Genomic DNA, 15,024 nt, shown 5'->3' with positions numbered 1-15,024 from the left:
ACCTTAGCGGGAGACGGTCTAGTCGTATGCCGCCTCTATGGTCTAAGGCGGCGGCTGCTCCTTCCTGTTTTTGTCCTCCTCGGCGACTGGTTCTTTGCTGGAGGCTATTTCCTCCGCTTCCCCCAGGAGGCGCTCTTTTCTCAGATAGGCTGTTCCCTCCCTCCCCATTTCCGTCTGTAATCTATGGTTTCCTCGCCGGAAGCAGAAGTGCTGAGTTGGCTTGCGGGGCGCTCCGGCGGCTGGCGGTGACGTGGAGGCTGCTCCGGTTGTCGCTTCTGCTTTGGGGCGCGGAGGCTGCCTGGCCCGAAGATGCTCACCAAGTTCGAGACCAAGTCGGCTCGCGTCAAAGGTACCCGGGGAGGGGGAGGAGGACGCGTCTCCTTAGCGTTTCTCAGGTCTACTCGGGAGTAAGCCCTGCTGCTTTGCTCCCAGGTTAGTGCGCGCACGGTCGTAGCCTTACGCTTACGTGTGAAGTGCTCCCCGTTAAGAATAGCGGGGCTTGCTTTCGAGTAGACCTGCATGGGATTGCCGTGGGGCGGAGGGTTTTTCCGCTTCGGGGGAATCAGGGAGAAAGTTGTGAAGGTTACAAGCGCAACTTATTGCGTTGTTGGTAGACAACGGGGATGTTGGCGTGTGTGTGTGTGTGTGTGTGTGTGTATACATATACACACATGTTTATATGGGTTTGCATAGTGAGAATATTAAAGGTCTGTACATGAATGGAGTTACCTGCCAATATATAGCTCTGTTCATGTCCACACACTTTAATATATGCCATAAAACAGGAACTTAAGTTTTCTTGATATGTCATTGGGTAATGTAGATCCATATGCGTCTGAAATTTGGGGTCGAGGCAGTGTGGCGTAGCTGTTAGACTTTGACAGTTACCCACCAGAGATGGGGGAGGCTTGGAGTCAGTGTGGTGTAGTGGTTAGTGGATTGGACTGTGACCTGGGAGACCAGGGTTCAAATTCCCACTGGATGTTAAATATTTTGCTAGCTGACTACATGCAATGTAGACAGCAAAAATAATAGGAACAAACACATAGCTGCCAAGTTATCCCTTTTTTAAAGGGATTTTCCCTTATGCTGAATAGGCTTCCTCGCGAGAAAAGGGAAAACTTGGCAGCTATGAACAAACATGTTGTCTGTAAACCACCCTTCTCTCTTTTCCTTCCCAGGGCTGAGCTTTCACCCAAAGCGGCCTTGGATCTTAACAAGTCTGCACAATGGAGTGATCCAGCTCTGGGACTACCGAATGTGTACACTCATTGACAAATTTGATGAACATGATGGTAAGTCGAGCCTGCTTACAATGTTTACATATATGCAGGGTCTCTTGTCTGCAAAATGTGGGAGCCTGTGGTGCTTTATTGCACAGTTTACTGCAAAACATGATGTGATTAGAAGCGTAAATACAAGTGGATCCAATAATCTCAAATAGGCAAGTGGATGTTCAATTGCCTGTATGAAGATTTTCTGGCATGTTTTGCTGCAACACTTCAAAGCAAAATTAACTTAAACCTATATAGGGCTTTGTCTATCACCTTTTTATAGGCAGAGAGACCCATCCTCTGAATTAACTTCTTTCCTTTATTCCAGGCTTCCTCAGCCTTGGCCTTCCAGATGTTTTGAGACTACAATTCCCATAATCCCTGACCACTGGTCCTGCTAGCTAGGGATCATGGGAGTTGTAGGCCAAAAACATCTGGAGGGCCGAGGTTGAGGAAGCCTGCTTTATTCTGTTCCTGTTCATGTTATCCTATGAACTTGGAGCTATATTTGGGGGGAAAGTGCATATTTGTTTTTAAGTGTTGTGGTGGATTTTTTTGTAACGGAAGCTGCAGTATAAAGTTCCAAGGTAGGAGTTCATGAAAATTGGATCTTTCTAGAGTGGGGTTCGCAAGAAACATGGGCTAAAGGTAGTCCAATTGCAACCTCACATTCCCCCAGCAGGCTGTTGGATCTCAGTCCCGGGGAAGGGGTATGTGTGTGTAGAGGACAAGAGAGTCACTGTGGGGTCTTGCAGCTGCTGTTGCCACGAAAGGAACTAAGAGTCGGCTGGAGGAGCAGTATGGATTGGGGCTAAGGAATCTCAGTGGTGAGTCAAGGCAGAACTCTTCCTCATTGACAGGAGAAGGTCCTGGGACAGGGAAGGGACTGGGAGAAGAAATCAGAGTAGCCAACTGGAATGGACAAAAATCTATTGAGTACTCCTGTTTATTAAGTACCAGAAACGGGGAAATGTTTACTCAGTCTTTTGTATGTGTGTGTTTCTAGGCCCTGTCAGAGGGATTGATTTCCACAAACAGCAGCCACTCTTTGTGTCTGGAGGGGATGACTACAAAATTAAGGTAATGAACCCTCTTGCAAGAAGTCAGCATGAGGAAAAATATGTTGAAAGTTATTAGCCACAACAGTACCATGGTGCCTGCATGGGCAGTGGCAGTAGATCTCTGACTGCCAAGTGCTGAAGACAACCCCACTTTGGGGCTTCTCAGTGGGATATGACTTAGCAGGCGGAAGTAGGATGCTGGACTTGATGAGCCTTATAGAGCCCTTACTCTTACTTGGTTTTCTTTGGAGAGTTTGTATCCTCCTCCTGTCCTGCTTGCAACAACAAAAAACCCACCCAGGACAGAGCCATAGCTGGGCAGAAGGCTCATTTAGCAGTAGTCTTAGCACAGACAGATGAATATGTTTAAAGTTGCCAAATGGGATGCTTGTGGGGGAACCTGGAGTGCTCAGCTTTCTGATGTATAGACCCTGTCATGTCTGATTTTCAGGTCTGGAATTACAAGCTGCGTCGCTGTCTCTTCACCTTGTTGGGCCACTTGGATTACATCCGCACCACATTCTTCCATCATGTGAGTCCAGCAAGGCGCTCCCAGTCCTGCCTGTTTTGCTTTTTCCTGCCAAGATCCTGTTTTGCTGCTCTACAGGCCGTTAGGTCTGAAGGCCCTAGAACAGCACTGGGGTAGCAGCTCTGCAAAGTATCTTTGCTGCCTCTTTTCATGAAAGCAGTATGTAGCAGAAAGAAAAGAAAGGGATATGTGTCTATGTTTTTTTTTGTTCGTAGGAATACCCTTGGATCTTGAGTGCTTCTGATGATCAAACCATTCGGGTTTGGAACTGGCAGTCCAGAACCTGTGTTTGGTAACCAAAACATATTTCTTCATTCAGATGTCTTTTGTTTGTGGTTCCCAAGCACTTTTATTGAAAGCAACCCCCTCAGCCTTGTATTCTTCAATTCATAGGTGAAATTGGACAATTTATAAAATTATGTTTCCATCATATTATTTATACAGTATAGCACTTACTAAGTGTTCAGAGGATTTCAGGTACACTTTCTCAGAAATGCAGCAGCCTCATAAGGCAGGCATAGTGGTTAGTGTCAGGCTGGAACTGCTCATCTTTGAAACCCACTGGGTGCTTTCTGAGTGTACTATCTCTCGGCCTAACCTACATTGCAGGATTGTTAAGAGGAGGAGGGAGGAGATCTGCACCAGCTACCCCAGGCCCCTTGAAGGAAGGGTGGGATCAAAATGCAACAAAATACGCCACCTGAATTATGTGTTTCAGAAACCAGCCTATTGTGAATGCAATATTTTTTAGCTGTTTTTAATTCTGAATTTTAAATTCCTGTAACTCGCCATGGGACTTGTTGGTAAAGGGCAGGTGATAAATGTAATAATAACACTTAATAATTAAAAGTAAATAATCAGTAAGCTGAGAGTGAGAAGCATGACTGGAGTGCTCACCAAGCCTCTTCCCTTGACTGTGATCCTCCTGGGAGTTTGTAGGTGGAAGGTGGATAACAGATCTCATGTTTTACGCCTGCTGCTTGAAGTGAATTTCCTCACTTAGTACATTGCAGGTGGCTGAGAGTGTGGAGATCTGGAGAGCCAAGAAACGCTGTTGTTTTTCTGGCCTTGTCAGGAACAGCGCAAAAAGGCAGCTGGTCCCTGACACCCATTCTCAGCCCTTTGCAAGAGATCTACGCTGAAGAGATGGCTCATGAATTTTCTAAATAAATTGCTCTCTGCTGTCTTGTCGAATGAATGACTTTGATCCTGAATACTCAGGGGAACTACTCACAAGTGTTTCCCTCTCCTCCCTGCCTTCTTCCTAGTGTGCTGACTGGACACAACCATTACGTGATGTGCGCTCAGTTTCACCCTTCGGAGGACCTGGTGGTATCAGCCAGCTTGGATCAGACTGTGCGCGTTTGGGATATTTCTGGTGAGCTGCCCAGGTCGAGGGGGCCGTCCAGCAGCAGCACCATGGTCAAAACTGCAGTTGTTGAAAGCGGAGCACAAGAGAGGAGAAGTTGACCGTAGACCATCCTGGCAGGGCAGAGGTGTAATTAGAGTCCAGCCCCATTCCTATGGCACCAGCTCTGCTGTGCAGAAGGTGCTGTGAAACCGCAGGAGATCGTGGAACTGTGTTTCCATCTGTTTTGCTTGATTCCTTTTAATTTTGGGTAGAAACCGCCCACTCTGCGCACTTGGCATCAGTTTGTGGCTCCTCAGCTGTTAACAGCGGTTGAGAAGTGCGGGAAACCCCTGTGCTGGGTATAAATGTGCAACTAGCAAATCAGCACTACGTGGAAGGAGCCATGAACATTGGGGCCCTGTGTTTGATCAGAGTTGTCCAGCCAATCAAATACCTCTAGGAAATTCCTCTGCAGCTAGCCAGATGCCGCTGAGAAGCCCTCTCCCAACTGCCCTCTCCCCCATTTGCTGCTAGCAACTGGGATTCAGTTCAGTTATCATGGCCAATAGCTGCTGATAGATGTCTCTTCCTTCACTATGGCTGCCGAATCCCTGTTTAAAGACATCTATGGCTGCAGCCCTCACTTCATCTTCCAGCAGCAAATTCCATCAGAGAATTGTGCATCATGGTATCAGTTTAATTGGATGCACGATGGAATAATGCTCTTCCCCCAATTTCTGTAGTGTGCTGAATCTCATTGGGCCCCAAGTTCTAAGAATCTGTTCTTGTTTTGGTGGAAACAGCATCACACAATTTGGGAGTGCACAGGCCCATATGATGGGCCCCTGGACCAGAGCAAAGGAGCCAAGGCACCTGGGTGCTCATGGAGAAAGGATCCTGCTCCATTGAAGCTGCAGGCCCTGGGGTCTAGCTCCTGGAAGCCCTCTGGAAAGTGAACCTGTAGAGCAGGCATTGTAGTCCAATTGTAGAATTGGACTACAATTCCCATCATCCCTGACCACTGGTCCTGTTAGCTAGGGATCATGGGAGTTGTAGGCGAAAACATCTGGAGGGCCGCAGTTTGGAGATGCCTGCTGTAGAGCAAGTGTGATGAACTTTTGGTGCTCCAGCTGCTGCTGAACTGCAACTTCCATCACCCCTGGCCATTGACAAGGAATTCTTTGCAGAATTCTTTGAGCGTGGGAGAGTCATGCCCTGGTTGCAAAAGAGGGAGCCTGAGGAAGTGGGAGTGTGGAACATGAAAACTGGGGGCAAGGACCCCTCCCCTCATGAGTTCACAATAGACTTGCCGCTTTCTCAACTGCAGTTTTCAGCTAGGTGGGCTGCTGGAGTTTCGTAGCACACATTCAGACATGACCCAGCTGTGGGGGGGGGGGAGGATTGCTGCTTCTTGGCTACTGACGGGGAGAGCTTTGTAATCTCTTCTGCCAGCACCCTTGCTACTACGTTCACAGACTCTCTCAGCAGAATTCCAAACTGGTTGTTTGGAAGACCCGTAAACTTTTCCAACATCTTTACAGACCTGGAAATGTTGAGTTAATTCCCACTGCTGGTTGTCATCCTCTCTCAAAATGCCAGTTAGAGAGCAAAGTGCAGGGACGAAGGGAGTGTCACCTGCACAACAACCGTAGGCCAGAATTGTCCCTATGATGCAGATAGGTCCATAGCTTGTCTTAAATCCACTTAGTGAGCTGGCCAAGTGCAATTGGAACCTGGCATGTCTTTCACCACCTCCCTGTGCCAACTCTTGTTCCTTACATTTCGACAGTGGAAATTTCAGCCCGGGTTTATAGTGATTTGTAGCCTCATCCCGAACTCTCCTGATAATTAGTGGGGTGTCGTGGATTTGCTGCACTTCTTGGAGAAAACAGACAATCATATCAACCATAATATGGGTGGGATTCCAGGGCAACTGAGTGCAGAATCCCCCTTGTTCCTGCTGAGAGAGTGCGTGAAAGGAGCCAGATTGGGTCTGGATTCTGGTTGCCGTATTAAAATGCATGAAAAAGCTGCGTTGTAACTGAAGTTTCCCTGCTCTTGATACTAACAATAACCTGTCGGGGTGTTAATGAAATAACTCCCTTTTTTCCTCCCTGCACCCTTTTAATCCAGGTGGAACCTGAGCCTTGACATGGATGGCAGGAAGGGAGGGCTTAACAAGAGTTAATGTTGCACAGCAATTTCCTAACCGTTCCTTGCCGGGGGGCACTCAAGGTTGAGCCTTGTTGAGGTTCCAGGCAGCAAAAGGCTGGGCTGGGGTTAGGAGTTCTGGAAAAGCTCTAGAAGCATGATGGTGCTAGGCTTCCTAATGAGTTGGGAGTGCTGTGAGCTGCGTCCAGGGTGGTCTAACGCTCCGAGGGTGATGCTTGTTCTTCAGTTCATGCCTGAGCTTTCAGAGTCCCCTTTAACCGTACCCAACTACCCGGGAGCCAGACAGTGCCTTCGCATGATCAGGCTGTCTAACTGCTCTGCAGACCACATTAATCCCCACAGCTCTTGTACATCTGTCTGCCTGCCTGTCTCTCACACAAACAAACACCTCACTCTCCCACAGCATTAAAAAGCTGGTTCATTCTGTGAGTGTCCTCCTTTCCCTCTGGATTTGTGTAGCTTCTCCAAAAATTTTCCATCTGTTGCTCAGTTCCTTTGCCACCTTCTTGAAGCCCAGAAGTTTCAGTGTCTCCTGGATCAGGCGTGCAGGTGGTTCCTTCCACTCTCGACTCGAAGGAAGCTCCTGTCCGAGCCTAGAGCTTCCTGGATCTCAGCCCATCGCGTCAGGTTCCTTGTTGAAAGTGCCTGCCTGGTTATGTTAACTTGATAGCTTTTAACAGCCAAATCCGTATTTAAAATGAGAGGTCAGAATGCTTCAGATCCAATATACTAGGTACCGATTGACCCCCCCCTTTCTCTTTGGCCTTCAACCAAGTAACTCAGCAGCGGCAGCATTCCTAGCCTGGTGATTTTTTGCTTCCTGATTGCAAAGGCATCTCAGTTTCCCTAGTGAACTGCAAAGACATGTAGAAATGGCTTCCTACTGTGCATTGTTCTGGTAGATGTTCGTAGGGAATGAAAATAACCTGTGGTCCCTTTTCTCCCTGTTCCATTTCACCCGCTTATGTCTTCCATTTATATAAACAGCCTGTCTCTGAATTTTGCAGCATCCTCTCACTAACCTCATGTTCTGCCCCTGCTCTCTTCACGCTCACCTTTCGTGAAGGCCTGAGGAAGAAGAACCTCTCCCCAGGAGCCGTGGAGTCGGATGTTAGGGGAATCACTGGAGTAGATCTCTTTGGCACTACTGATGCAGTGGTGAAGCACGTCCTTGAGGTACTCCTGGCTTGGGCAGGGAGTGGATGGGGGAGCCACCTTTGCATATCTGCTATTTTAAACTGCTCAGGACACAAGCAGCTGTTGGCAGGGGCTTTGGACCCTACCCTGAGTAATTCTGCAACAAGGAGCAGCAAGACCTGCAACCTACAGAGCTGGATTGCAAGAAAGATCCTTGCTTCGGGGATCAAGCCTATTGCAAACCATTGTTTATATGGTGCCACCCACGTGCAAAGTATTAAGAGCATAGCTTCCTGCCCTGATGGGGACGCGGGTGGCGCTGTGGCTTAAACCACAGAGCCTAGGGCTTGCCAATCAGAAGGTCGGCAGTTTGAATCCCGGCGACGGGGCGAGCTCCTGTTGCTCGGTCCCTGCTCCTGCCAACCTAGCAGTTCGAAAGCATGCACAAGTAGATAAATAGGTACCGCTCCAGCGGGAAGGTAGACGGCGTTTCCATGCGCTGCTCTGGTTCACCAGATGACCACATGACCCGGAAGCTGTACACCGGCTCCCTCGGCCTATAGAGCGAGATGAGCACCGCAGCCCCAGAGTCGTCCGCGACTGGACCTAACGGTCAGGGGTCCCTTTACCTTTATCCTGACCTGAGAAGCGTATGGTCTAAAATTCAGCTCAGGTGAACAATACCAGAAGGGGGACAGGAGATGAAGTAGGGAGCAGACAGGGCAAGAGTTCGCATGCATTGCAGTTCTTGAACGTAACAATTTGGATACTGAAAGGTTATGGCAAAGGCTTTGGGGGGGAAGCAGGATGGGTGTTTGAAGGAAGAATTTTAAGTAAGTTAGAGAGGTGGCCTCAGGGGTGTTCTGGAAGGTATAAAAGAGGAGGCAAGGGTGAAAGGCAGGGAAGTTTGAGGGAGTAAGAAAGAAATCTTGGTCAGGTGTGGGTGGAGTTGGACAAGCGAAACAGTAGGTGGGGAAATAACAGGGTCCTAGGATGGAGAAGTGGAGAGCTTTGAAGATAAGGAGCTCACAGTGGATAGGGCAGGACGCAAAGCCTGGTACATGGAGTCAAGGGCATTATTTGGTCAGTAATGAGAAAGATGGGTGGGTTTGATGGCTGATTTCTGGGTAAAGAGGTGAGAGGGTTCAGGCGTGACTGCAAAAGACCAGGGAGGAGGCGGTTGCAGTCGTTCCCTCTCCCCTTGGCCCAGATTGTAAAGCAGAGTTTTTGCTGAGGGAGGAGCAGAGAGGCAGGACCATATTAGCCCCATCTGACTGTAGGGATGGAGTGGGTCCCTTTGGATTAGCAGGCAGGGGGCGGCAGCTACAGCAACTCTGCTCCTCGCATCCCAGCACATGTTGCCACTGTATGTTACCGCCTCCCAAAAGTGGCAGCCTCGGCCTGAGATTAGTTCCCTTCTTCTCATAGGGGCACGACCGTGGTGTGAACTGGGCCGCTTTCCACCCCACCATGCCCCTCATAGTTTCGGGGGCTGACGATCGGCAAGTCAAGATCTGGCGGATGAATGGTAAGCGCCATCCTCTTCCTCCCTCCCTCCACGGAGCCGAATTGCGAGAGCAAGGACCCAGCCGCACATGCTGCTAGGCTGGCTGGGGCACTTAAGAGAAGGAACCTTGGCTGCAGGGTGAGGACCTGATCCAGCATAGATAGCTGTTTAGAAATGAGCCCGGCACCGGAAGGGATTGCTTCTCTGGTAGGTTAGGGGAAGAAATGCGGGCAAACGTATGCCAAGCTGCAGTAGAAGATTGCAGAAGCCTTAGAAATGCCTTGCAGGCCCAGTTCAAAAGTCTGTCTGGCTTGAGCTTCCTTGGGAGGCAGGCGAGCAGAGCCTGGAAGTGATGGCCTTCAGTTGTTATCCTTCTGCCAGAAGGCCAGTGCCTTTGGAAACTAAGTTGCAGGCTCTGTTGACCACTGGGCTGCCGTTGGGGCAAACTGTGTTTTAATTGCTGGCTCCAAATGTGTTCTGCGTTTTAACCATTTACTGCGTTTTAGCTTTTAACTCATTTGTGCTCGTGGCTTATTTTGTAATGTTGTTTTTAATCGTTGTAAGCCACCTTGAATCCCAGCTTGGGAGAAAGGCATTAAAAGGGTAAAAACAATAAGGACCTCAAAAGGCTGGGCACCAGAACTGCTCTAGGCAACTCTCAGGACCAATTCCCTGAGTAGGACCTTGATGAGTTGCTCTGCAAGCTGGAGGGGAGGCTCCCATTTCCCTGACCTCTCTGCCAAGGAAGCGGTTCGTGATCACCGGCATTCTTATCCTTAGAGTCGAAAGCCTGGGAGGTAGACACCTGCCGCGGACATTACAACAACGTCTCTTGCGCCGTCTTTCACCCCCGCCAGGAACTCATCCTCAGCAACTCTGAGGACAAGAGCATTCGCGTCTGGGATATGTCTAAGCGGTAAGTGCACCATCCTGCCTGCCCTTCCTGATCTCGGGATATTGGGCCCTGCACTATTTAAAATAATACATCCTGGAATGCCTGGCTCAAGTACACAGGAAGCTCCCTTATAGAAAGTCAGGCTATTGGTCCATCTACTCAATTTTGTCTGCAGTGACTGGCAGTGGCTCCCCACAGTTTAAGCAGGGAGATTTACCCCAGCCCTGTCTGGAGATGCTGTTGGGGATTGAACCCTGGGGCCTCCTGCTGACATGGCAGAAGCTCTGCCACTGACCTCCGGCCTTTCCGCTACGTGATGGAGGAATCCAAAACTCAGGGCCACCAGATCTTGGGGTCAGGTGAGGAGGGAGTGTTAGTAAACTTTTGGTTGTTGTCGGCCACATTTAGTCTGCAGGCCAGAGGTTCCCTACCCCTCTGTTAGGAAAATAGCTGCTTCGAGGCTATCAATTGAATAAAGCAGTCCAGTTGTTTTGTGTTAATTAGTCTGCTTCTGTTTTTCATTCTCCCCTTCCCAGCACGGGAGTCCAGACTTTCCGCAGGGATCACGACCGCTTTTGGGTGTTGGCGGCTCACCCCAACCTCAACCTCTTTGCTGCAGGTAAAGGGATCTGTTCTTGAAGGCGCTCTGGATTTGATGATGAGTTTTCACTAGATGCCAAAAAGGGATCTCCGTTAGCCAAAAGGCAAACAGATTTATGGTGGCATCTGCTTTTGTGATTTCAAGCCCATGTCACGGCATGCACAAAATGGTCTCTGCAGTTGGCAGATGTAACCACGTATTGTATAATTTTAAAGAAAATGGGGTCAAAATGACACTTAAGTGCAGAGGAAAGTAGTTCATGTATCTAATTAGTTGGCAGTGTCCAGTCCAAGAGTGGGGGAATCTTTTGCTCCAGGGGCCAGATCTTTTTATCAAGCTTGGCCTCACAGGCCAAATTTGACAGATGGGTGGAGCTTATGATCTGTCAGTCACATACCATTATTACGACATCTCATGATTGACGTAGGAGTGGGGTCACCCCCCTATCTGCCATCCCTCTTGTGGCTTTGCAGGTCTTCCCATGCTTTAAACCCAATGTCAGAAGTTTAAAAGAGGAACACGGGGATGCCTGGAAAGCACCCTTTGAAGCATCTTACACCTTCTCCTTTAAAGGTGCTTTAATATGCCTTTGCTTGCAAAACAGTCAAGTGTTCCAATGAATACGCGTAACCAGGCTGCGTTAGTCTTTGGAGAGAATAAGCTGCTGTGGAACCTTGATCTGGAACATGCTCCCATTCCAGATTGGGCCCTGGTGCTGATTTCCTGTTGAAAAGCTCTCCCTTCTTCTCCCTTCTGACTGCACATTGCCTGCATAGCTTCCACTCTCTGCAAACAGCACCCCGGCCGGTGTGTGTGTGTGTGTCACATACCAAGGCAAATTTTCAGGCAGAAACCTGCATGGGCACCTGATCTGGATTGGGGCCCCACAGCTGTTTGTTTTTGTTGTGTTGTTGTTGCAAAACGAAACAAAAATAAATTACCGCCAAGCACTAATAAAATAAGCATTCATCCTGGCACTAAGCTCCCAAGATAGCCAGGTTTTCAGCTGGTGCCAAAAGCTTGACATTCATGCCTCTGATGGGGAAGAGGTCAAAGGTGCAGGGCCGCCACTGAGACAAAAGCTGCAGGGGCTTCTCCTAGCCCCATCTTGAGATGCCATAGGGAAGAGCGCCTGCCTCGCAAGCGGAAGGTCCCCGGATTCAATCCCTGGCATCTCCAGCTAGGCTTGGGTCAGCCTCCTGCCTAGAATTCTGTAGAGCCACTGCCAGGCATTGCAGACAGTAGTGAGCTAGAGTCTGGCTTGGTATAAAGTATAATCTGTTTCTGCACCAGGGATTGAACCTCTTGACCTTCCACGTACATGGCAGATGCTCCATCCTTGAGCTGCGACCCTTGAGCCTGAAGGGCACGCGACTTTGTCTACCCCTCCAAGGTGCCACGAGTGCATGTAGCGTTTGCTGCAGAAATCTTAACACGGCTGCCTCTCTCCCCGGTCTCCAGGACATGATGGAGGCATGATTGTCTTCAAGCTGGAGCGCGAGCGGCCGGCATACGCTGTGCACGGCAACATGCTCTACTACGTGAAGGACCGCTTCCTGCGACAGCTCGACTTCAACAGCTCCAAAGATGTTGCCGTAATGCAGCTGAGAAGGTGAGGAGGTCCTCTTCCGCTCGATGCCTTCCACCACTGTTGCCAGGTGGTTGTTTTGTGCTTCTTGCGGGTGGAGAAGGCGCCATGCGCTGCTTGTACACCAGAAGAGCCTGCTGGATCATGCCAATGATCCATCGAGTTCAGCATCCTGTTCTCACAGTGGCCAGCCAGCTGCCTTTGTTGGGAAACCGGCAAGCAGGCCCCGAACATGAGAGCACTCTCTCTCTCACTGCGGTTACCAGCTACTGTTATTCAGAAGCATAGCCACCTCCAACCATGAAGGCAGACAACCAGCAGAGCACCTTTTTTTTTTGAGGGTACATGTCATGGGGGTCCTTTCTTTCCGAGTCAGTGGCTGCTGCTTGAAGCCAGAGCTGTGACACAGGCCAGCTATTATTTGTGTTCTCCCTGCATCCCTCATTCATTACTTTCCTCCTCAGCGGCTCCAAGTTCCCCGTGTTCAACATGTCCTACAACCCTGCGGAGAACGCCGTCCTCCTCTGCACGGTAAGCTGAAGCTAACCTGGAGCTCCGCAAGCCCTTCATCACCCTTGGCTAAGGGGTTTGGGGACTCCTTTTGAGGCCTTGCCACTTGCGGGGCTCAGTCCCACAGGGGCAATGTACACGCCCACCTTTTCAGAAAGTGGAAGAACAGGGCAGCTGCCCAAGGAACCTGCTACTTGCCTTGGACAAAAGGGGCCCTTCCAGTCCAGTATCCTTACTTCCCACAGTAACCAACCAGATACCTCCAGGGAGGCAACCCCCACCCACCCCCGGCTTGTATTTGCAGATATGGATCCTCCAGATTCAGAGGTAGTATATTACCTTTGTGGCTTAATGCCCAAGGATAGATCTTCTCTTCCATGACTTTGCCTAATTCTAGATTATTAAATCTGGATTACTTCAGTGCGCTCTATGTGGGGCTTCCCCTGGGCTTGACCTGCAGGCTAGTGCCGAATGCTGGAGCACAATTGCCAAGCAAAAGAAACAAGCACAAACAGTTGAAAGAAATCCTAGTCCTGAGAGCTGGACTGACGTGTAGAATTCTTCCTCCCTCCACAGAGAGCCAGTAATCTGGAGAACAGCACCTACGACCTGTACACCATTCCTAAGGATGCTGATTCCCAGAATCCTGATGGTGAGCTTTGCATCTGTTCCTCCCTGCCTCCCACCGCCTTCCCCCACCCTCCGAAAATCACAACTGGGTTCCTTCTCCACCATTCCTGCGGAGCCCACATGCTCTTGGCAGGTTCTTTTGACTTGAAAAATTCATGTTTGTGCCCCTCGCTTTTACGGTTGCAAATATATTTTTTATAAATCAGTTATTAGAAACTATCCATCCTGCCTTTCTGCCCAGCAGGCTGCCTCACTGGCTCGCCTGTCGTGATGGATCTCCTAGCAAGGCAGCTCCGTCCCAGGCAGGCCTCTGCTTCCAAAGTAGCTGTACAAGTGCCCAGTGCTTGTTCTCTCCCTCTTGGCCAATTCCAGACCAGGCGTGTAATTTGCCCATCAAAATGTGCCGCTGGAACTTCTTCCTTCCGAGAGTGCCTTTCGTTCCACTTGGGAGTTGAAGTTCCAGCTGGGTCTCCCCTGCCTCTGACGTCACGGCAGTAAAAGCTCCCGGAGTGAGTTCCAGTGATGCATGAGCCAGGCCAGCCTCCCGCCTCCCCCCCCCATTAGCAGATTTACGGGCTCTGCGTGGCTGCCAGGCGCCATTTGCTATAAAGGCGATGTTACCTCCCCTCGTTCCAAGGCACAGAAACTCTGCTAGTTACGTTCCAGCCTTGCTGTGAGCTGAGCTCCTCCTGGCACTAAGGACTCTGGGGCGCTTTCGTTTCTCGCTCTTATATCCCGCAATGTTGCAAGCAAATATTTGGGCTGCCCCATTTCCTCACCATTTTCATAGCAGTAAGTGTGTTAAGGCACTTCTTTTCACATTGTGTGATGGCACAAAGAGGAAAAAAAAATTCCTACTGTGCTTTACAAACATGAAGGCGGTTCTGGTATATTCTTGTGTCCTTTCCCTTTTTGATTATGTGCATTAACACCAAAATCATCAAGTGGGGAACTGTTGGATAATTTGCAGTTATTCGCAGAGTAACCATGTAAGGAGGGCCCAGTATACTTATCCCCCATATAACTGGCGGAATGGTATACCTGAAGGAGCATCTCCACCCCCATCGTTCAGCTGGGACACTGAGGTCCGGCTCCAAGGGCCTTCTGGGGGTTCCCTCACTGAGAGAAATGAAGTTACAGGGAACCAGGCAGAGGGCCTTCTCGGTAGTGGCATCCTCCCTGTGGAACGCTCTTCCCATCAGATGTCAAGGAGATAAAGAGCTACACAACTTTTAGAAGACACTTGAAGGCAGCCCTGTATCAGGAAGTCTTTAATGTTTGCTGTTTTATTATGCTTTTATATTTGTTGGAAGCTGCCCAGAGTGGCTGGGGCACCCAGCCAGATGGACAAGGTATAAATAAAACAACAACAACAACAACAACAACAACAACAACAACAACAACAACAACAACAACAACAACAACAACGGGGGTAGGAAGACTGAGACAGCTAGCCTAAAAGACTGCTGAGTGAGGAGAGATCTGAGCTTGGGACATCCTGGTCTGTTTTAACGACTACACTGGATAATGTTGAGATGGGGCAATTCCCAGTGTGTTGGGTGTTGTTGTTGTTGTTGTTGTAATCTGCACTAAGGAAGGCCTTCCAGGTGTTATCGGACTCCATCTCCCATCAAGCCCACCCAGCATGGTCAATATTCAGAGGTGATGGAGGTCACAGTTCAGCCACATCTGGAGAGCCAGAAGCTCCACACCCCTGATCTACATGGCTGTTGATGCAATTTTTAAACTTGTATTTATATACTGCCCTT

General features: G+C 49.4%; 1 protein-coding gene across 1 annotated transcript in view; it reads left to right on the top strand.

Annotated features, from left to right (window-relative positions):
* The first annotated feature begins 227 nt into the window (after positions 1–227).
* Positions 228–15,024, top strand: part of COPA (coat protein complex I subunit alpha) — a 33,500-nt gene continuing 18,703 nt past the window's right edge. Inside the window, exons 1-13 of the mRNA XM_035097995.2 lie at positions 228–349; positions 1,182–1,295; positions 2,281–2,354; positions 2,787–2,867; positions 3,080–3,156; positions 4,133–4,242; positions 7,454–7,563; positions 8,953–9,052; positions 9,812–9,947; positions 10,463–10,545; positions 11,989–12,139; positions 12,580–12,646; positions 13,202–13,277. Of these exons, the coding sequence (XP_034953886.1) occupies positions 310–349; positions 1,182–1,295; positions 2,281–2,354; positions 2,787–2,867; positions 3,080–3,156; positions 4,133–4,242; positions 7,454–7,563; positions 8,953–9,052; positions 9,812–9,947; positions 10,463–10,545; positions 11,989–12,139; positions 12,580–12,646; positions 13,202–13,277 (1,219 nt within the window). The 5' untranslated portion in view covers positions 228–309. The remainder of the gene's footprint in view (positions 350–1,181; positions 1,296–2,280; positions 2,355–2,786; positions 2,868–3,079; positions 3,157–4,132; positions 4,243–7,453; positions 7,564–8,952; positions 9,053–9,811; positions 9,948–10,462; positions 10,546–11,988; positions 12,140–12,579; positions 12,647–13,201; positions 13,278–15,024) is intronic.

The sequence above is a fragment of the Zootoca vivipara genome, chromosome 16 (assembly GCF_965207765.1).
Source record: "Zootoca vivipara chromosome 16, rZooViv2.hap1.1, whole genome shotgun sequence".
NCBI classification, from domain to species: Eukaryota; Metazoa; Chordata; class Lepidosauria; order Squamata; family Lacertidae; genus Zootoca; species Zootoca vivipara.
Note: the sequence above shows the minus strand (reverse complement) of the source record. Positions and strands in the feature narration are given on the sequence as shown.